Source organism: Podarcis cretensis, assembly GCF_951804945.1.
Source record: "Podarcis cretensis genome assembly, chromosome: 5".
Lineage (NCBI taxonomy): Eukaryota > Metazoa > Chordata > Lepidosauria > Squamata > Lacertidae > Podarcis > Podarcis cretensis.
Window position 1 is genome coordinate 18,566,807 of NC_137174.1, and position 23,891 is coordinate 18,590,697.

At 42.6% G+C, this 23,891-nt stretch overlaps 1 protein-coding gene across 17 annotated transcripts in view; it reads right to left on the reverse strand.

Moving 5' to 3' along the window:
- Positions 1-14,580, reverse strand: part of LOC307216565 (disks large homolog 5-like) — a 131,579-nt gene extending 116,999 nt beyond the window's left edge. For 11 of the 17 annotated variants that reach the window (XM_079976979.1, XM_079976978.1, XM_079976967.1 and 8 more), the window contains exon 1: positions 12,752-13,293. In XM_079976979.1, coding sequence (XP_079833105.1) covers positions 12,752-13,106 — 355 coding nt within the window. In that variant the 5' untranslated portion in view covers positions 13,107-13,293. Of the gene's footprint in view, positions 1-12,751; positions 13,294-13,688 lie in introns of those variants that run through there. The other 6 variants (XM_079976970.1, XM_079976981.1, XM_079976969.1 and 3 more) reach the window with 2 other exon arrangements.
- Positions 14,581-23,891: the final 9,311 nt, after the last annotated feature.

The window sequence follows — 23,891 nt, forward strand, 5'->3', positions numbered from 1 at the left end:
TTTCTGTCCAAAATTGTTCAAATGTGTCCAGCCTATTAGCTATCATTCAGGAATATTAAAGCTCCACCTTTGGGACTCTGCTCAGAGGAGGCAAAAAACATTGTGCCTGGATAATGCTAGGAGGCTTAATTCAGACACTACACCAAACTATGGTAAGGAAAGCTTAACTGCAGTTTAGTGTGATGCCTGAAACAGACAAACCATAGTTAACAGTCATTGCTCTGCCCTTGGAGGCCACTATCAATTGGACAGGTAAGCAGAGAGAAAATCAAAGCATGGAAGCAAGTGCAGGTTTGCCCACACATTTCTAAGCTATGTTTGAGTTCAAACAATGATTTGGTGCAGTATCTGACTTGAAGCAAAGTGTATACAGCCTACATACTAGGGGGAGCCAAATTACATGTGTCTATTCCACCATCAGACATCTACACATAAGGCTTAGCATTTATAGGGCCTAAACATAGCATGTGACACACACCGGGCAAAACTATATGAGCACTAGTCCTCAAGAATTAGTGAAACAACTGCTATGTTTAAGCTTGTCTAGAAGGACCCTATAAGCAATCTGTGCTCATGCAGATGTCTGGCAGTCCCAGAGGCAGAACAGAAATGGCATGCCCCATAAACAGAGACTCAAGCAAAAACTGATATGTTTGGCAGCAGAGTTTGTATTCCTTTTCATCTTTAAACTGTTTAACATGGCTGCTTTTGAGATATATCTTTGTTTACATTGGGGGATGCGACAATCACATAAAATTAAAAACAATAAAACACTCAGGCAAACATTTGTGAATATATTCACAAAGTTGTGTAAAGGTGTATATAGCAAAATTACAACAATTATTACCAATATGAAATGATGCATAACGATGTGTATTTGCTTAGATTGTGAGCATAAGTATTTTGCATCAATAACAATTAGCTTTTATGTGAAATTATGGGGGGGAGGGGGGAAATTAAAATATATACTTCATGCATGCCAGACTGTGGTACTGTTCTATAATTGTATGAAATGCCTCATTATTTGTGTAATCCATCATCATCATCATCATCATCATCATCATCATCACACCAGACTGCATAAAAATTGTCATGTTTCTTTTGGCCTCACTGCGTTTAATTTTTATGTCAGTTTTTCCAATAATGCTGTTTGTGAACTGCATTATATCATTGGTCCATAGTTAATAACTGTAATGATTTCCATGTTCTGACAATAGTTTTTCTTGCAGCAGTTACGGTAATATATGTGTTATCAGTTTTTGTTTCTTACTGGCAACGTATCATGACTATATAAGTTAAGCAGAGCCAGTCTTGGGGTCATGGGGACTGTCTGCCTTGTAATCAAATATATTTATGTAAATACATTAAAAAAGAACTGACCCTATTTTAAGTTGAAACAGAACATACATTACATGGTATCTTTTTCAATGCAATGTTCCTGCTCTAAGTGTGATGGATCAATGACACATTAAAATTCCATTTATAGAGAGTAAATGGATGGTGGTTCTATGGTTTTACACCTAACGTACCGGTATTTTCAAGCCACTTTTTGTTAGGCATTTTAAGCACCCACGCAGAGAGAGGCAACAGAAGAAGCAAATAGGAAAAAAGAGTGCTTTAATGATTAGCAATACACTTTGCTCCAAACCAAGGAAATTTATAGCAAACAAGACTCCCTTCTACAAAGCCACCTGCAGGCATTTAACCCCCCCCCCCAAAAAAAAAAGATTTCTACTTAAACAGCCCCAATTAAATAAGGCAGTGCAATGCTAAGAGAGCTAAAACCAAGGGAGTATTTGTTTATTTTCTTTCAAAAAGAGATGCATTCCCTGCTTTCATCCAGTGTTCAAGATGGCTTCTAACAAAGAAGCAGCAGCATATCTGAAGTGTTCCTGCATGCATTATGCAGCGTACAGTTTGGCTTCCTGGAAATCACAGCTAATTTTGTCTCAAGTTTCTACCCTTGGTGTTGTGAATGAATTGATCAATTTACACGAACAAAACACAGAGCATACAACACTCTAGAATCTGAAATGTGTAATAGTCACCCATAGACATCCACAGGGGAGTAAGGGGAGCATTTGCCACCCCAATTAATAGTAATATCCAAATCCCCAACTATACACACACACACACACACACACACACACACACACACAGAGTTTCTAGCTTCAAATAACAAAGTCTGCATTCACACGACAGCTTTTTTCCATTTTTGCAACTTTCCTCCTATTTCTACAGTATATATGAGCTTTCACATGATGTAAAAGCCACTTCCAGAAGTATTGTGGAACAGAGCACAAGTTTAACAGTCATTTCCATCAAGTCCCGCCCCCCCCCAAGCAAATAAACATGCACTATATTCCACTATAGTTCCAGAAACAGCTTTTACATCATTTGGAAGCCCACATATAATGCAGAACTTAGGGTTAGGGAAAAGTTATGAAAACAGAACAAATTGCTATGTGAATGCAGCCAAAATATACAGACCAGTTAGCATTATAAAATCATAAAATTGTAGAGTTGGAAGGGACCCCAAAGGTCCTCTAGTCCAACCCTCTCGCAATGGAGGAATAATAATAATAATAATAATAATAATAATAATAAATTTTATTTATACCCCACCCTCCCCAGCCAAGACCGGGCTCAGGGCGTCTAACAACCAATAATAAAAACAAGTTGATTGAAATACAACTTAAAAACATTAACTAGATCATGCAGGGCGGATGGCCATCCAACCTCTGCTTAAAAATCTCCAAGGAAGGAGAGTCTATCATGGTCTACACAGTGTCGTCTGCTTTAACAACTGGTTAATGCTAACTATGTATAGCTTTGAACAAATGAACTTGAACTGTATACAGTGGTACCTTGGTTCTCAAACTTCTACATGCAGACATTAAATGGAACACAGGACAACTAAAAACTGCATCATGTTACTGAGTCACATAAAAACCAAATCATGTTATTTGATATAATTCTCTCGCGTGTTTCTTCAGTCTGAACTGAAGAAAGAAAGAAACGTGAAATTATTGTGTCTTGATTTTGGTGGTTGTTTTTTTCTAAACACACATCTATCTGTTTCTTCAACATGCTGCAGATGATGGAGAAATCAGGTGAGTTGATTTGAGAGCTGCCCAAGTTTATAGTATATAGGAATTGTAGTACTAGATTGTCTTATACAGTATAGTTATTTGAAAGCATTTTAAAGGGGTAGTGGGCAAGCTTAAACAACATTTTAAAACCTTGCCTTTAAAAGCATTACACTGGTCATTTTAAGAGAAAATATTTCATGCCATGTTTTTAAATTTTCTTGATATTGCAAATTCCTTTCATTGGAAAAATGGAGGGAAAGTCCATGGTGTGTGACAATGAACCCAAGTTTTCGGGGTCCTCATATATTTATTCCCTTCAGCACTCAGGGAATGTGGAATGTGCTGCTTCATGGCTTATATTGCCTCTCTGCAAAGGCCCCAAATTCTGCATAATCACCAATGCAGCAAGAATAATAATAATAATATATCGAGCAAATTCAGACAAAACCCACATCATCTAATTTATTCCAAGTCAAGTGAGATTTATTTATATATGCTTTCCGTGCAATTACTGCATTCAAACTGGTACAATGGAATATTGTATGAGAAATCAAGTTTGTTACAAAAGTGAATACTCAAAACTATCAAATCACGGAACAATCTGAATAATCAAATTCTCAACAATTCATTATACTAAACCCACCATCAACATTACAGCAACAGAATTAAATAGTGATTCATTTTATCACCAGTAGAAAACAGCAGCAACAAAACATAGATTAAATTAAAAGGAGCAGAATCTGCAGCAAAATGTTATCGCGCAAGACGCTCCTGTTCAGAGTTCCAGCAAGCCAGTCACACCTTGTTTCAAAGTATTCCATTCCATTTCCACACACCCCTGCAACAAGATAGGCTCAGTTCTCAATAAACTGCCCCCCACCTCCCCTCATCCCTACAATAGTTGTTTGAAACTTCTGCAAAACTCTCCTCCCACAAAGCCTGGAGATACCTCCTTTCTGTGCATGGATGTTTCCATTGTGGCAACACAAAAACCCACACTTGGTGAAATAGTTTGCTATTACCATATTAACTCGAATGTAATGCACACCTTTTTTGGCCAAATTATGTCACAAAAATTAGACTGCACATTAGTTTTGATGATGCATTTACATTCACCAGCAAATATTTTTTGGGTTTCAAGGTTTTGAAAATTGAGGTGCACATTAGGTTCGATGACGCATGAGATTCACGAAATACGGTAGCACAGGAACAATTAAGGTATTAGAAACACATAGCTAAATCTTCAGCTTTATGGAGAATATGTTTCTTTAGAATCAGTGGCACTGTCACAGGAACAAGCATGGCGCCAACATCTTCATGGCTCTCTCAGAACACTACTTTCCCAGTTCCTGTTCCAAAAAAAACTTCCCCCATATACTGATGACATCTTTATCATCTGGACTCATAGACAGGGAGACCGCTGGGAGACCGCTGAGTTTACAGGGAGACCGCTGAGTTTACATCAAGAGATGTCAATACTATTACTTTCAGACTAATCTGAGGCAGTGGATTTCCAACGCATTGTGTGCTAATTGGCAGACCAATGCCACAATGTCTGTGTTATCAACCACTGTTTTGTGAATTGTCACTGCCTACAGTTTTTCACATTTCATTTCCCACTAACCTTGGTGTTTATTATTTTCTCCAGCTGTGTGTGTGCATGCACGCACCTGTAACTTAGGATAACACTTCATACCTCCAATGTAGTCCACAAAAACATGTTATGGTTCCCTGACTCTTTGCACCTTTAGCTAAAACCTGAACACCTTCAGTGTAGTCCAAGTGCAAAATTGGTTTTCCCCCTGACATATGAACACAAGACATTAACAGGTCCCAGAGCCAGTCAATAGTGCGTGGTCTTATAAATGCATTCTCTAATAATTTGATCTGCAAATATGCCCAATGGAACCCCTCACTGCGTTTCATTTGGGAGCATACTGAAATCCCCCCAAAAACATAACACACTACTGAAGAGAACCTTGCAAATCCCAGAAAAGGATGTTCTGACCCTGCCTAGGAGATTCATCCTTATACGCGCCAGCCAAGCAAAGTAGCACCCTTTTTCAGAAGGGGATTCCTTTGCTCCTCACAACATGTTACCAGGAGCCACTACTGCTACAACCAGAAATCTTCCTGGTATGGCGTCATCATTGATGGCTTTTAAAATAACTTTGAAAACATTTTTTATTCCTGGCTGTATTTAGCTAATTTGCTATGGGGGGAGTTAACCGCAGACTTTTAATTCTGTATTTGTATTTTATATTATTATTGTGTTGTGGTGTTATAAAATGTTCTCTTAAAACTGACTTGCAAGGAGAATGAGCCCTGAGAGGTGGGGGGTAGGAACACATTACATTTTTTTCTGGTACTTTTAAAGTTTTTTATCAGAAGTTTTACTAAGCTGTTAAAAAAAAGTTTAATTTGGGGGCGGTTTTAATCCTGTTATGGTTTCATCACTTTTTAACTATTATCTTTTATATGTTTTTAGCTTTCTGTATTTTATGTGTGTTAACTTGCGCAAGCCACCTTGAATCCTGGCCTGGGAAAAGGATATAAATGAATGAATGAATGAATGAATGAATGAATGAATGAATCTTTGAACCATTTCATTTCACCAACTATTGTTAAGATTAACCACAGTTTAGGGTTAATATGTAACACTAAAATGGAACTGGAAGCTTCTGATCTTACTGTAGCCACGTTCTAAGACAGGGGAGCAGAGTACATAAGCTTGAGACTTGTTGCTGCTCATAGAATCATAGAACTGTAGAGGTGGAAGATACCCCTGAGGGTCATCTAGTCTAACCCCCTGCACTGCAGGAATCAACAAAAGCATCCATGACAGATGGCCATTCAACCTCTGCTTCAAAACCTCATCTTCATGATACTATATGCAAACCAAGACATTCTCTTTTCCCACCATGGTTGTCAATGAGGAAGTAAATTATGCTGTATGAACTTGTGACAAAGCAGTGTGATAATACACCTTGCCCACTCCCTCAGTTTTCTTCTATATATTCAGCTGATGAATGCAGTAAAGTGACTGATCTATTTGCACCAGCAAGCCAATAGCAAGTGACACATGCAATCATCTCAAGGTTCGGTTACTTAAACTGGAAAAAACCAGACTAGCGCATTTCATATAATGATGATGATATCTGGGAGTCTAGAGGCAAGATTGTTAAAATGTATATACAGAACTCCTATCTCCAAATCTGTATCAAGAAACTGCTAACGCTAAGAACACAGATTCAGGTTTTGTCCTTCAAGATGTTAATTTTTTATTTGGTCATGCTTTAATAACTGCAATGCATCAGAGCTATGACTCAGAAAAAAACCACATCATCAAGACAGAGTGTGTGTGTTTTGAGCAAAAGTTTTGCTTTGTCATCCAATACACATTTCCGTTTGGTATTCCCAGCCAACCTACAAGGCTGTCAGACACAATGCCCTCAATTTAGTAACTTCACTATTATTTTTAACTCTGCCAAAGCAATTAAGTAAAGCTGCAATCCTATGTCTGCTACTAGAGAGGTTCATTGAGCAAAATGGGACTTGCAGCCTAATGTACATTATTCAGAAGTACAGTGGTACCTCGAGTTACAAACGCCTCAGGTTACAAATTCCGCTAACCTAGAAGAGTTACCTCGAGTTGAGAACTTCGCCCCAGGATGAGAACAGAAATCATGTGCTGGCAGCACAGCGGCAGCAAGAGGCCCTATTAGCGAAAGCACGCCTCTAGTTAAGAATAGTTTCAGGTTAAGAACGGACCTCCGGAACGAATTAAGTTCATAACTAGAGGTATGTTTTACCAATGAAGACATAAAAAAAATTGTGACAACTGAGATGAGTCATCCATAACTCAAGACTTATCAGGAGCGCCTAGTTGCCCAGCAACTCTTATTTAAGTCATAACAGTTGCTGGGCAACAAAACTGCATTTGCTTATCCTCGCCTTTACACCACACCTTCTCCTTGGAGCAGGGACCTGGCTTTTTTAGGTAGCTTAGCTAAAACTGGCTTCCAGCTCCTTAGTTGCAATTCTGTATTTGACTCAAAGGTGCAAAGTAAGTAACTGGGATTTGAATGGTAGCACAGCCAAAAATATTTGGCATCCCCTAATGTTGGCTTGGCTTACTAGGTAGCCACTACTTTGCGGTTGCCTGCGACAGGTGCAGAGGGAGCTCAGGAGTTAGATTGGGTCTTTGCTCAATTACAATGGAATTTGGAAAAGGTAAATAACTGAAATGAACAGCCTAAGAAGCTCCAGCTTCTTCTTAGCTCCTCTTCAATTTTCTACAACTCAGAAAGAAGAAGATTGTGCTGCCATTCCCCTTGCTAGCCAGGGGGCATTCACCCTTGCTGGATTTCTGTAGGACTGACCCTGGGCAACCTCAATATCATAGAATTGTAGAGTTGGGAGGGCCCCTGAGGATCATCTAGCCCAACCCGCTGCAATGTAGGAATATGCAGTTGTTCCGTATGGGGACTGAACCTGCAAACTTGGCGCTATCAGCACTATGCTCTAATCAGCTGAGCTACCCAGGCAGCTATAGCCATGTGTCACTAGCAGACTGGCCCCTACCACATGCCCTAGTGGAGCTACACAAATAATAAATGCAACATATATAATAAAAGTATTACTTGTGATAGAAAAACAGGCCATGTCCTGCCAAACTTCTCAAGTCTCCTTCTACTGTAGGGCCAGCTCTGGAGGACTGCAAGTGGCTTCCAGGCTAGCTAAGGGTCTAACCCCCCCCCTCAAAAAGCACCCCCATTCTCACTTCAAACAAAGCCCCAAAGGACACACAGAGAAAGAAGACTGCCCATGACATTTCTCGTTAAAATCAATGTGCCTCCCAAAATCCTAGATTTTGTGCCAACTACACACACATGCACATTTTCTTCTATGTACGCCATAATACTATCCAAATAACCATGATGATTTTATGCAGCTATCTTGACAGTGATACGGCAAATAGCAACCCTTCTCTGACCGCACGGCATTAAACGTTACAAACACAGAATACTCACAAAGGAGAGCAGAAGCCTTAACATTTTGGTTCCTGTCCACATATTCAAAGCACAGTAAACTGTTTATCACTTTAAACTCCAGCAAGAGCATTCAAAGAGATGATTGGCTGTCGCCAAACAAGCCTGTAATTTAATTGTGTTTGCCCTAAATTCCTTCATTAACTATACTCTAAATAAGGAGACGGCTGGCTGAGGGAAAGGGCCTTAGGCTAAGCCAAATGGAAACAAACATGACACAGTCAGAATATATGCATTTTCTTTATCCTATAGATATGCAGAAATGCTTTCCTTGGCTTTTTTATAAAAGTTATTTTTTAAAAATTTTTAATTGTATTTTGACAAAGTAATAATCCTAAATAAATAAGAATAAAAATGTGCACCCTACCACTGAGACCATTCCATTGTAACTATCCAACCTCCCAAAATTTCAACACCTCTTGCGGTGGTTTGACCCCTTTCCGTTTTAACAGTACAAATTCTACAAACACCCTCCATATCTCCTCAAAATCATTTATATCTAACATACAGAAAAAGACAAGTCACCTCTTCAGGAGTTGCAGTGACCCAGTCACAAAGCGAAGGTTTGTCCTCAGGGTGAGGGACTCAGGTAGGCCTGAACTCCAAATTAAAGGCAAGAAGACATTTGCAAGGAACCCCAAGGAACCATGGGGATCTGTAAAGGTGCCTAAATGTTCCCCTCAGAACAGATTTCCCTCAGCACCACCATAGGAAAACAACTCCCACAGTTATTTAGAAGAAAGTTGCATCAGTTAAAAGCATATGAAATGTTTACCCGAAAAAAATTCACCTCAGAATGAAGGAGCCTCCCCAAATCTAACACATGGCTCTGTCAGCACTAACGAAGATGACAGTTTAGAATAAAAACTGTCGGAGAGGTAGCCATATTAATCTGTGGCAGCAAAATCCACAATATTTAGGGAAGTTTTGAATGCCTGATGTTTTATTGTATTTTTAATGTTATGTTGGAAGCCACCCAGAGTGGTTTCCAACAAAACCAGATGGGTGGGGTATTAATAAATTATTATTATTATTATTATTATTATTATTATTATTCCCAATTCTCATTCTGACCCAGGCAGATGAAAACGGCAAAGATATACAGGCTCTATAATCCCAAATGCACAATTTAAAATCCTTTGGAGAAAGAAACCCAGCAGCGTGCGTCCTCAAGGATTGCTGGAACTGGAAATTAACTTGAGAGACATGTTACCACTTAGCTGCCCCATAGTGTCTACATCCTACTCAAGTCATCGCTAAAAGCACCTCAGGAATATTTATTTTGAGGCCACCACATTCACAAGGAGGTGTCCTTTGTGTGAAATAGTGTCTCCACTAGAGGGTGAATATGCCTTTGAGGTATTTGCACAACAGATACCACAGAAGGGAACCGGCTCCAGTTTACCTCGCCAACTTGTTTGAGAGAGGGTTAATGCCCATGTTTGCCATTTTTTGCTAGGTCTGATGCAGGGATGCCAGATCTAACATGGTAAGTTACGTAAGACATTTCTATAATAAAGAATGTTAGCCAAACAAGTCTAGGTCAAATATTACAGATAATAAAGCAAAGTTCCTCAAAATGTCAGAAGTGGTCCGGAAACTTTGCTCCAAGCACCCTCAACAGGGCTTCAAGATTCCTCCCTATATTCACTGCCCCCAAGATGAATCAAGAGAGTCTTAGGCAAGTCTCAACCTACCCTGCCTCACATGGTTGTTGTATTGTTCCACAATTCTTCCCATATTGGCTGTTTCTCATGGAAACTCAAATGTTGGCACAGGATCTGGGACTTTCTTTGGAGCTCATTTCACTACCCCTTGCGAATGGAGTGTACCCTAAGGAACTGGATGCAAGTTGCTTTGAGGGTCAAATCAGATATAATAGTGGCAGACACACTTGTTTATAAGTGCTCTGTTATATAGGCTGATTTTTCGAGCAGGTGACAGTCTGTGCCTTCAAGCACTTCCCAGTGTTAGAAACTCAGATATATAAGCTAGGCACCAAATGGTTCATTAAACCAGGGTTGCAGGTGTCAAAACAGAATGTCCAGTTGCCATTTGGGGGCCAGACGGCTCAAAAGTCTTCTTTTTCCACCACCATGTGGTGGACCTGTAAAATGGTAACGGAGTATTGGGAAATAATTCATAACGAATTGAAAAGAAATGTTTAAAAGTACTTCCCCCCCCCCCCAAAAAAAAACCCAGAGTCCTTTTTACTGGGGATAATTCAGATGGAAATTTCCAGGTGTCAAAAAATACTATTTATGTATGCCACTACGTCTGTGTTTTGTTAGCCCTAAAATGGAAAACGAGTGAGGTCCCAACTAAAGAAAAATGGCAACTTAAATTGATAGAATATGTGCAGCTTGGGGACCTAACATATAGAATAAGAGAAAAAGAAGAGCATACGTTCAAAGAAAATTGGAAAATGTTTATTGAATATATGGGGGAAATTGTGTACATTTGAAAACATTGGCAGCATTAAGAAAATTCAACAGTGTACACAAGTTGTGAGGGATGTATTAATGGAATACTGAATGGTTTAGTTTATGTAAAATATGCAGGGATTTATGATATGCAAATTGAACCATGGAAAGAGAAGGGAAGTCACACACATTTTATGGTTGTTTAATGAATACCTATTTTAACTTGTAAAATAGAAAACTTAATAAAAATTATAGACAAAAAAATCATATTTTTCAATACAACTTTTGGGTTCCTGAAATTTGTTCTGATTGTGCAGATAAAATATCACTGATAGAATTCTACAGGATGTGTTGCTAGTGTGTGAAAACAAGCCAGATCCAAGGATCCCCAGGCATGCACCTCCAGATGGTGGAGACGTCAGGCACCCATCCCTGCATGCAAGGATCTTCACTTGGTTGCAAGTGGCCGATAGCCAGGTGCAAAATGCACCTGGCAAATTTCAAACGCTGTTCTTGCCCCTCAATCAATCTCCGATACTGGAAATGGGTACGGCGGGGGGGGAGGGGAGCCTGAAGTGAAGGAGAGAATCCTACACCCCCAATCTGCATCAGACCACTGTCTCTACAGTAGCCCACTAAACTATGCCTTTGTGTGAGACAATCTGCAGATAAGCTTCTTGGCACAGGTGTATTTGCAGAAGGTTCCTGCATTGAGGAAATGTGGACAACTTTCAAACTCATAATTAAAACGAAACTTCTCTTAGCTCCTCTCACTTCCCAAGCAAGAATAGTTAAAGCATACAGGAAGGCTCTGTTGCCTTTCTACCAATGGATGAAGTCAAGTCCTGTTGTATTCCACCAGACCACTCCAGTTCAGTCATCCACCAACAGAAATAATTTCAACACTGCAATTGGCCCTGAAGATTTTAGTGGCTCATCCACATTGGATGTAACAGCACTGCTGACGGAGGGCAAAATTTCAGTTTTCCACTTACCAATACATTCACTGCCTTCCAGGCACAATAATGGTTAAAGGCATTAATTAAACAAATATGCAGCTTCTCCAAAAATGTAATATCAGGAAGCAATATCTGCTTCAACATTTGTACTTGCTCAACAAGTAGAGGCACCTTGTTGCAGAAAAGAAGCAAGGCTCATGAACATAATAGTGAGGAGGAAAAAAGCAGATTAGGAACAATAACAACCCCTAAATCAGAGTATAGATAAAACTACCATCAGATCTCAGTCAATCTTCTGCCTGCCATCACTGTAGGGATCCTTTGGATCTGGACACAGTGACATATTGTGTGGTTTTAGTGGAAGGGGTCCATCTCCACAAAACCCTTTAGCCAAGTTCTGTGGCAGGTGCAAAGCACTCAGGGAAGGGAACAAAATTTGCCCCTGTGCTGAGTTTCTGTGGAAGGCAGAAGAAGTGCCTTGTTGCTGCTGGCACCTTCTGCAAAGCCCAATGGATGAGAGACCAGTAGCCTTTCCTCCCCTCAAGCTCCCTATTTATTTTTTTCCTGCCTCAACACTGCACTGGGCTTCTTCAGGAAGCACTGGCAGCACCTGTTATAAATCTATCGGCCTACATGGTCATCAGTATATATTTAAAAACTTGATACAATCATGTTGAAAACTGCATGCCTACATTTCACACATGCACACCAAATAGCAGTAGAGTCGAAAACCATTTAGGCGACGTGTGTTAAATCTACCCCTCCTAGCCTTCTCCAGCCTGGTGCTCTCTAGATGTTTTGAACCACAACTCTCATCAGTCACATCCAGCAGTGCTAATATGTGACATCCTTTTCCACTGCACAGACGTTTGACGCCCTCTATTAATAACAACAACAGATTTTAAACGGAGCTTTTTGCATCTGTTGTGTTTTCCTCTATTGCTCTCGGGTGCATTTTTCTCCTCTGGTTTGCATTATTTGCAATTGGCGCTACTGCTTTAACTTCGTATGTGTCACACTGCCTGGAGAGGGGCGATCTGCCAGTAATGCTACTTACTTCTACTGCTGCCACCAATACTTTACAGCCTGAAGTGTGCTACCATGCATTTCCTCCTGGCTCCCTGAATCAATGCAAGCAGGCAAAGCACTCCCTTGGTCCCTGTATCCCAGGCTTCCCCCCACCACCACCATGCTTCCCCCCACGAGTGATGCAAAGCCCCACTCACCAGCCGCCTCGCCAGGCTGCGCGCCCGCCACGCCGTTATTCAGGTACAGGATGGAAAGCAGGTGAGGCTGCGTCTTCTCCAAGGCCACGCGCAGGTCCTGGAAGTGGTCGCGGTCCTTGGCCAGGAGCAGCTTGATGAGCACGTCGGCCTTGCAGGCGCTTGCCGAGGCTCCCTCCTTCCCTCCATCATCGCTTCCTCCTCCCGTTACCATCCCGGCTTCCTGCAGCTCCCGCAAGTCGTTGGGGCTCAAGGTCCCCGCAGCATCCAGCAGCTCGATCACCTTGTCCACCTCCGTCATGGCCTGGGCCAGACTCTGGTGACATTGGGCCAGCAGTTCCTTGTGCTTCGGCTCCATGGCAGCCGGGAGGCAGGCGCTGCAGCCCCGCCGAAAGTAACTCGCCAAACTCCTCGCCTCCCGGGAGGAAAAGCCGCGCGCCCGGTGCGCGCGCCGGAGGCACAGTGACAAAGAGAAGATGCTTGGCTACGGTGCGTTGCGCCTTTGCCTTTCCTTGCCTTTCCTTTCCCTTCCTTCCTTCCTTCCTTCCTTCCTCCCCGCACAACAGGCCCCGCCCACCCCCTGCAATCAAAGGGAGCTGAACAACTTTTCTATTTCTTCCCCTGCTCTCCTCCCTCCCTCCAGACAAAGATCCAACGACCCCTCTTCCTTTTCCCACCGCAAAAGCAAGCGCAAAAGAGCGGCTACATTCCGCCTCCAGCCCCCCTTCAAAGTCGCCACTCCGGGGGACAAGATTTCAAGAGAAAAGGGGGGAAAGAGTGAGAGAGAAAAAGACTTATTTTTGCACACACTCAGGGCAAAGTTATGCAGAAGGGAAAACAACTGTTGCTCTTTCGCTGCCTCCTCGATCAAGCCCACCCACCCCTCGCTTCCCTCTCAAACCCCAAACTCCAAATCAAACAGGTAGCTCTTAAAAAATACCTTTCCTGCACCGGGTCATCACGCGCTGAAGACGGCGGAGGCTGGCGTGGTTCCTGCGTTCCCTAACAGTTCGGCACCTCCTGCCACCCACCAACTCCCCCCTACGAGAGAAAAGGGGGGGGGACCCTCTCCTTTTATTTCCCCTCCCCCTCTTCTGTTGTCTTCCCTGCCAAAGCTTGGAGAGTTCAGCTGCAAGCTCCGAATTGGCTCCGCTTTGGGCAAAGGGCTCCCCGCTTCATCTCGGCCCTAAAAAAAATGAGCCAACTTCTCTCCCACCCAGAGTTGTTGGGGTGTTTTCTTGCAGGGCAGAGGCCCCGTTTATACAAAAGAGGGGGGATGGCGGTGGAAAAGCGAGGGGGGGGGGCGAGGCTTCAATTCCTCCCAGGGCCTCCGCTCAGGAGCCCCGGCAGCCGCACGCAGCCATATTTGCTGCACCGGGCTTCTGCCGCTCCTGCAGTTTTTCCTGGGTGCAGGAAATGCATTTCCCTGCGTTGCCTGCGGCCGCCTTCCTCTCGGCTCCGGGAGAGAAGAAAGCGGGCGCCCGCCCCGCCCCCAGCAATGGAGAAGCGGGGGGGGGGGAGGAAGGAAGGGAGAAAAAGTGAGGAGGGAAAAGGGGTGCAAAAGCTGGAGGCAACAAGCACCTAGCAGGAGGAGGAGGAGGAAGGGATGAGGGCGATGGCTACTCGTGCTGCTGCCGCCGTTGTTTGCTCCATGCTTTGGATCCTTTCTGTTGCTGCTGCTGCGCCTTTGCTCGGCTAAGTTTCGCCTTTCCAGCTCCCCGCCGCAGCTTCCTCCGCCATAGCTCGCCCTGGCCGTCAATCAAAAGAGCCTTTGCTTTGGCAAATGTGTGAGGCGAGGCAAACGGGAGGAGGAGCTCCCTCTTTCTCCAAGCCGCTCCCTGGCTCTGTTCAAGAGTTGCAAGGGAAAGGGCGGGGGTGGGGTGGTAGAAGCCCGTCCTACTCTTAATTACCGTCCTCCAACTGCACCTTTTAAATAGGTACAGGCAGCGCTGCCAAAAAGAAAAAGCTCTTTGGGATGGAAGTTATCATTTAACAAATGCTGCTTTGGTGCACCTTTGCTGTCTCCCCATGTGGACAGTCTTGCACCCAACACCCTTTCATCTTACCCATATCGACTACCTTGTAGTGAAGCTTTGTTCTTTGTGCTTCACCTGTCAGCAGCCAAGCAAGCTGCAGCATGATGACACACTTGCATGTTTATTCTATAGTAAGATAGCAGGCATCACCTTTTTTAGCTCTGGCTGGTTTGCCAGCTGCAGCTCCTTTGGGAATAGATAGAGATGACTTTGCCACTGTACACCATGCTCCGGTAACTTCCAGGCTGGGTTATTGCAATGCACTCTACGTGCGCCCTTGAAGAGGACTCTTAAGCTTCAATTGGACCAACATGCAGAAGCCAGGTTTCTGGTTGAGGTTCCATTTAGATCTCAGATAAAACCTGTGTTTTAAAACAGCTGCACTGGTTGGCAGTTTGTTTCAGGGCCCAATTCAAGGTGCTCGTGCTAGTATTTAAAGCTGTAATTGACTTAGGCCCCAAATATCTGAAAAACTGCCTCCTTCCCTATGGACCCTCTCAGGTGCTAAGATTGATAGAAGCATCCTCTTGTTGGTTCTTCTGTCCTCAGAGACTCAGGGGATGGGTTTGGTCCAGGAAAGCACATTGTCTGTGGCATTCCTAAATTGTGGAACTCCTTACCTTCTGAAGTGGCACCTTCAAAATACATCTTCTGGAAAAGATGCACCTTTTTAGCCTGGCTTTTGACACTTGAGCTATATATTTTTAGGACTCACCTTATTTTTGTGATTGTAAGTTGCTTTAAAGTGTTTTTTAATAGTGTTCTAATGTTGTGACCTGTCCTGGGACCTTAGAGTGAAGGGTGGGCTAATATTCATCATCATCATCATCTGCTCAATTTGGAGTCAAACCATGCCTTTATCCACATGTTTGCCCTCCAGCCTATCATCTGTGCCCCCTCCTGTTAAAATTAAGGGGGTTTCAGGCGTACAACACCTGTATGGAGACTGAGATGGGAGGATGGCAATGGATAGGAAAAACTAGCATCCCTGATTCAAGAGATTTAAAAAGCAAGGGGAGAATCTCTGGGTTGCAAACTTTCCCATGAACTGCTCCTAGAGCAACTAACCTCAACTGGTTACAACTTGAGGTAAGCGGATATAGTCACAGAGAAGGAAATCCTGGGGAAACACAGCCAGATGGGCGGGGTATAAATAAATTATTATTATTAGTCTCATCATCATCATCATCCAAGCACTTCTGTGTCACTGTGGGAAGCCCAGGGCAACCAGGGTAGATACCTTATAAAGGTGAATGTAAAGGGATCCCTGACCATTAGGTCCAGTCGTGGCCGACTCTGGGGTTGCGGCGCTCATCTCACTCTATAGGCCGCAGGAGCCAGCGTACAGCTTCCGGGTCATGTGGCCAGCATGACTAAGCCACTTCTGGCGAAACCAGAGCAGCACACGGAAACACCATTTACCTTCCCACCGGAGCAGTACCTATTTATCTACTTGCACTTTGATGTGCTTTTGAACTGCTAGGTTGACAGGAGAAGGGACTGAGCAACGGGAGCTCACCCCGTCACGGGGATTCAAACCGCCGACCTTCTAATCAGCAAGTCCTAGGCTCTGTGGTTTAACCCACAGTGCCACTCGCATCCCTACCACAGGGCTCTAAATCTCTTAGTTCCAGGCATGGAAAGGCTGAGCATGGGACCAGAGGTCTTAAGTAGTCATACACATGCCTGACCACCAAATTGCATCTGCATTCCCACAAGTGACATTTGAATGACTTCTTCTGCCACATATTACACAGTCTTATCCTGTTCCAACTTGCATGAGCTGACAGATTGACTGAAGTCTGACTGGAAGCAGTTCCCTTTTTAAGCTCATCTTGTGGAAAATAACTTTGTCGAAATGAAGGAGTCTTTTAAAAATCACAACAGATGCACAGATAGCAGCAGAGAATTACACTGTATGGTGCATGTGCACACCAGCCTCCCTCAAGTCACTCTGCTCACAGTATTTCCTGTCCCCTTTTTGTTCTTCTCATCACCTACACTGGGGTGGACAGAAGGTAGACCAGGATTTATTGGTAGATTTCTAGGCAATTTGCCATAGATCGGCAAGGATATCTGATTCTAACTGCTTAACAATAGCAATCGAAAAACCACTGTTCCCACCTAAGTCCCCATCTGCCCTATGAATTTAAAGCAATATCATACCACTTTAAATAGGCATGGCTCCTCCCAAAGAATCATGGGGACTGTAGTTTGTTAAGAGTGGAATAAGGGTTACCTAACAACTCTCAACACTCCTAACAACTAGTTCTCAGGATTCTTTGGGGGAAGTGCTATTTATAGTGGCATGGTACTGCTTTAAATGCATAGTGCAGATGGGGCCTAAATTAGGCTGGTGAAATGAAGAAAGCTAATTGGGAGTAGACTTTTGCATGGAAAGGACTCTGAGCTCAGTTAAGATCTGGTACTGACAACAAGTTCCTGGACTCCGTATGTGCTCAGAGATAGCCTGTTCTTTCATTGTAGTTGCCTTGGTCTGGATGGTAGATCCTGAGCAGGGATAGTCAACATAGTGCCATCCAGATATTGTTGACTACAGCTCCCATCATCCATGGCAATTGGTCTTGCTAGCTGGAACTGATGGCAGCTGTAGTCCAAACCTTCAGGCATTGCAGGGGGTTGGACGAGATGATCATCAGGGCCCCTTCCAACTCTACAGTTCTATGACAACATGTTGGCTATCCCTGATCTTGGATCCGGTTTGGGTTTTTACAAGAACTCCAAGAAGCCAGAGACCTGCCAACCTCCGCCTTAGATTGCCTGCCAGCTTCTGTCCCACTTCCCATTTTCCACTCCAACCTAATGGCTGTTCTAACCAGGAGAAGGCTGCAAAAAACTATCGCTGTGATGGGTTTTCCAGCCTTCATCTGTAACATTGAAAATATAGGACATTATAGGCAATTGGCAGCTCAAGCTGGTCCCCCAGCAGTGTCCCAAGGACCTCTCCTATTATTTGTGATGTGCTGATGAACAAACATAAAAAGAATCTGGTCTCACTGCAACTTTCTTGCCCAAGTTGTTTCTTCTGAAGTGAACCCTCAACATTTGTCTTTGAATTTTGCTTTAAGTGATGTTTCGGTGGCAGCTTGTAGAAATACATCTATATAGCACACAAAGCATTATCATCACAATTGTCTTATAACACAGTAACCATTGGAAATAAGCCAGTATTATTATCCCCACATTTTGGGTGGGCAGCTGAGACAGAATATATATACAGTGGTACCTCGGGTTACATATGCTTCAGGTTACAGACTCCACTAACCCAGAAATAGTACCTCGGGTTAAGAACTTTGCTTCAGGATGAGAACAGAAATGCTCTGGCAGTGCAGGGGCAGCAGGAGACCCCATTAGCTAAAGTGGTGCTTCAGGTTAATAACAGTTTCAGGTTAAGAACAGACCTCTGGAACGAATTAAGTACTTAACCTGAGGTACCACTGTATATGCCTTCCCTAAGACCACCTAATAAGTTTATGGCTGTAAGATTTCAACCATTGACCTGGACCACAGATCATTCTCTTAGCTACAATGTTACACCAGCACTTGTCCTTTTTTTACTGTTTGCAAAGGACTGCAGAGATGCTAAAGGTACTAAATGGAGAGCAGTTGGGATTAATATGATTTTTTAAAACCCTAAGTATGTGGTAGGTGATCACGTAGCATACCTGAATCATTGCCATTTTGTATTCCCATAGAGAAGTTGGTTAAACAGTTTTTAAAGGTGGAATCTCGTCTTCTCGCCCACTTTTTCATTTCAGTATATGTTTACTAATTGGGTAATCATTGCAATTGCAGAGTGGGATGGTAGTTATTACTGGTTTAGGACTTGGGAGACATTATTGTTTCGTTCTGTTTTTCTTTTTGTTTTCATTCTGTATTTTGTGTTTGCTTTTACCTTGTATTTTTATGCTGTGAACCACCCTGAAATTTTCGGATGAAGGGTGGTATACAATTTTTAAAGAGACAGACAGATTTATGATGATTTACAGAATGAAATGGTATATATGGTGGAGATGGGAAAGCTTTTTGGGTGTTAATGTCAAATGCTCAGAAAACCATTCCAGAGTTGTTTTTCTTTTGTTTTGTTTTAAAAAGTTTTACTTGAACACTCAAAAAGCCCAATTAATTTTTGGGCGAACCAGATCGCGTCCACCCATCCCCTGATGTCAGGGAGGACACTAGGCTACAACCTGACGCCTAGCTTTGCATGTGGAGGAAATATTTTTGTACAAAGTAGTAAATATTCAATCCTGTGACACCCCTCCTCCATGGTCTGAAGTGGTACAGTCCAACCCTAGACATAGGCTTGCCCCCTCAGTAAGAAAGGGGCCATGGCATGAGATTTAGAACACATTTATAGTTGCCATGGAAATATAGCCTGGTGGGCAAGTTCTCCATCCCTCACCTGCTATGAAGTATTGTGCAGAACCAGTCATCGTCCCATGGTGGGTCACCAATGGTCACCAAGAATATGGACCTTCTTCTTCGGCGATTACTCATAGCCGAGTAAGATTGTCTTCCATAAACACGGTTTTAACAGTGAGTCCGTAAGTGACTGTGGAGGCCATTTCTGGATCCACATGTCCTTCCACAGTGGGGACATTGGTTTCTGGGCTGGAGTTGACCACGGTGTGGTTTTGCCAAGTGTGCCTTCCTCTTAGCAAGTTTCTCCCTTGCATCTTGAGTTCAAGTGTCTTCAAAGCCCATGACACCTTTGGTAAAGGCTGTTCTCCAGCTGGAGCGCTCACAGGCCAGTGTTTCCCAGTTGTCAGTGTTTATACTACATTTTTTAAGATTTGCCTTGAGACAGTATTTAAACCTCTTTTGTTGACCACCAGCATTACGCTTTCCATTTTTAAGTTCGGAATAGAGTAATTGCTTTGGAAGACGATCATCAGGCATCCGCACAACATGGCCAGTCCAACAAAGTTGATGTTGAAGAATCAGTGCTTCAACACTGGTGATCTTTGCTTCTTCCAGTACACTGATATTAGTTCGCCTGTCTTCCCAAGTGATGTGTAAAATTTCATTATACAGAGTGGTGGTGGTGGGGCGCTGTTGACAACTACTTTTTAATAGTGGCCAAAGAGATCCCATTTCAAGGAAATACATCTTCATCAACGGAAAAAGTTCAGGAGATGCTTTCTGTTGCTTTCAAACTTCAGCTAAGCCATTGTCAAGGAAATAACTCCTGATCACGCCCCCCCTCACCCCGACAAGAGAAAGTGCCTTGAAACACATTGGACACACTGAGCATTTATGAATAAATTACATAAGCTAATGCAATAAGTGGAATTCCTTTGTAAACTATTATGCATATATATGATGAAGTAACATTTTTACTTAAAAACCCCACTCCCCCATATCGTTGCTGTTCGCATCCGTCTCGGGAGACAATGGAAGAGTGCGCCTTCAGGGGTAAAGTTGGATAGTTACAGTGCTTCTATGTTTTAATGTATTATATATTTTTTTCTATTTTATTTATGATTTTCAGTTTTATACATTTCAATAAATTTGCAATCATTTTAACTTTTCAAAACTTGACTTCCTTCCCCCTTTTCTGTGGTTCCTTAATTTTTAATTTGCTCATTTATTCATCTACTTTAAATATATACTCTTATAAAACTGCAGGTTATTACTATAATCCTGCCAATGTTCTTATCTGTTTACAGTTTGTAAATTTTCAGTAAACCGTTTCCATTCTTTTATAAAAAGTTTGTTATATTGATTTCTTATTTCTCTGGTAAGTTTCGCGATTTCTGCATATTCCATTAAGTTTTTGTATCCATTCTTCCTTTGTTGGGACTTCTTCTTCTTTCCATTTTTGGGCAAGTAACATTCTTGCTGCTGTAGTCGCATACATGAATAAATTTCTATAGTTTGGGTAGTTCTGTCCCTATAATTCCCAAAAGGCTCCTCACTGTATATGTTTGCCTCCAATCCATGAGGGGGAATTGATATCTTCAGAGAACTGTCCTTTTCTGCATCTATTGCTCTATAAAGACATTTTCTTAATTGCTATGTAAAATAAATAAGCACATATTCCACAAATTCAGGGCAACTGATATGCAAAGAGGTTTGGGGTTTGGGTGCAATGCATCTTTCCTCCAAAGGCGTTCATATCAGGAAACCCAGCATGATTAAATATGATAATCATCTATAAAGGCGAGAAAATAATTCAAAAATGTGCATCCATAAGATTACAAGAACTTTTGGCAGGCAACACATGGAATGCCTTTGGGTCCATATATTAATTTGAAGCAAGGCCCAGTCTTTAAACATCATGCTAATGCATTCATGATTATCTACAAGCAGTTGTGCCTGAAGTATAAATTATCGCTGCTCATCCAAAAGGAACACCTCTCCGAAGTTCTTTTTAAAACCTATCAATATGGCGCTTATTCATTACGCTGTCCTGTCCCAAAGGCTTGGAGCCAGTTCTATCATGTTCAAAACCACATTATATAAAGCAAATATATAACAAGAAACAAGACACCTGCAACATTTAGCCGAACAGCCCCCCAATACAGTATCAGCTAAATGTGGTTGCTAAGCAGCCACTACTCTATTGCCCAAACGTTAGAGTCGTGCTCTGGCAATAAACCTAAGTGCTGGGATGGCAAATATTTATCTCTATTGACCCCCATCCCTCACCTGATACATACCCACGACCTCATCTGGGCCTTGCCCCCAACATCCAGGCCATGAATGACACAATATACCTACCCATCTTTTCAGAGGGTTGTAGTATGGCCGTATTTCTCACTTTACAGACTAAAGTCCTCTCCCTGAAAGGCTGTTCAATTGAAGTCTCTTTTAGATAGACATAAGGAAGCATAAACAGGGGTTGCCCCTCAAGTTAGTACCTGGACAGCAGACATGCATAATACCTGTCTCTATCTAAATTACAATCATTCTGAGTTTGCATGCAATTAGATACATAAAGGTAAAGGGACCCCTCACCGTTAGGTCCAGTCGCGAACGACTCAGATTGCGGTGCTCATCTCGTTTTACTGGCCGAGGGAGCCAGCGTACAGCTTCCAGGTCATGTGGCCAGCATGACTAAGCCGCTTCTGGCGAAACCAGAGCAGCGCATGGAAACGCTGTTTACCTTCCCACCGCAGGGGTACCTATTTATCTACTTGCACTTTGACAGGCTTTCGAACTGCTAGGTTGGCAGGAGCAGGGACCGAGCAACGGGAGCTCACCCCGCGCGGGGATTCGAACTGCCGACCTTCTGATTGGCAGGCCCTAGGCTCTCTGGTTTAGACCACAGTGCCACCCACGTCCCCTAATTAGGTATATAAGCATATGAATTTTGATATTTTTACTTTGTCCCCCTTTTGGTGACAAAGTCCGTCTTTTTTTTTGCTGATGCATAAACAGCTACCCTATAGTACTGTCAGCACAGCATCCTGGATACTATGGTAAGCGTGGGGCGAACGTAGCAACACGCTATTGAGGCAAACGTGCGGGTCTCTTTCTATCTCGTCACCCCGAGTGTAAGCTCGCTTCCCAGCACAGTCGGTCGTTTACAGCCGGAAATCACTCAAGTCAATAGTCATAGCTGTGATGGCAATCAAATTCCAGCTTGCAATACACAAAAGGACTCCCGCCCTCCTTTAGTGGCGAAATTGCCCCGGAGGGAAAGAGTTCAGCATGAACCTGCATGGCTGAATTAAAGTCAGCCAGTGGCACAATGTGGTTAATGTAGCTCCGCTCTGGGGAAGTGTTGTCTCTACCAGTGACATCCAATCTGAGGCCAGAGGGCAGAAAAGTTCTCTGTAAAGAATAAGGATGGGGAGGGGAGGACACTAAATATAACAGGAAATTGTAGGGTATGAGATGGCAATGCAAAGATTTAGATAGAAGTATCGTGTCAAGGCTAGATTATACAAGCAGCAGTATGGGAGGGAAGACCAGAAAAGATCACTTAGAGAATGATACTGTGGACCCAAAGCTTTTTGCCCCAGTGTTTCCAGAAAACAAGGAAATGTGCTGAAGTTGTAGACATTGCTGCCATAGAGCTTACACACACCAGAAATATCTTATTTAAGCCCAACAGACCAGTTAGTTAAGACAGCATCTTTGCAAAGCCTCTGTACATTTACAAAGCAGCAAAATCGTTTTGCTGAATTACAGAACACTGAGTTAAATTGGTGTTTGAAATGTGTAGAAACCACTCCACCCCCAAAGGAGTTTGTCAGAGCTTTGGGTTTTCAAGAAATTAACATCCCTTTTGACCAACTTCTATAATCTGTTTTGTGTTTGACTTGCTTTTAGTTGTTTTTATTTTTTTAGAGTTTGCAGAAAACTTATTAACTTTACTTGAAGTTTCATTTGTGTTGTCATTTCCCAAGGGCCCAATTCCCATAACAAATCGTCTGTGCAGGAAGGATCTTCTGAAGACTGCATATGCTCTGTTTGCGTGACAGCAGCTTAAAATCTAGCAGGTGGAGGGGTCTGGCTCAACAATCTCTTTTTAAACCCCAAACCAGCTGACAGCAGCACTGAATGGAAATGTAGAGACAAGCTAGATGACGATTCATTTCCAATCAACGTATTAAATTTAATGACAATAATTATTGGCACATACTATTATGAATTGGGAGCCACCATCTCTACAAACAATGATCATTCTCTGCACTATATTGTGTGTGTGTGCGCAAGCAGAGTATGGTCAGCTGATTCATGCAGGGCCGGAAGAAAAGATCCTTTGATTGGCTCATACATGATAGAAGCACATCACATGATGAATCGACACAAAATTGTGGGGAACAGCTCATGGGAAACATTGTAAATAAGGCAAATGGAGGTTGTGGCTGGGGGTGTCACATCTGTTACTGAGACAAGGAAGTCATTACTTAAAGTCGCCACAATCATATAATGTTCATGTGTGGATCAGCCCTTAGATTACTGGAAAGGATTCATCTTTCTGCATGATCTAGCGAGTTACATAAATGCAACAAAATGGTCTCAGGGTACCCTAGGTATGCATGAATGTTCAAATAGTTATGCTTTGTTAAGAATATTTACAGCAGTTTTAGGTAGAGAATTCCATCAGTAAATGACCCTGAACGCACACC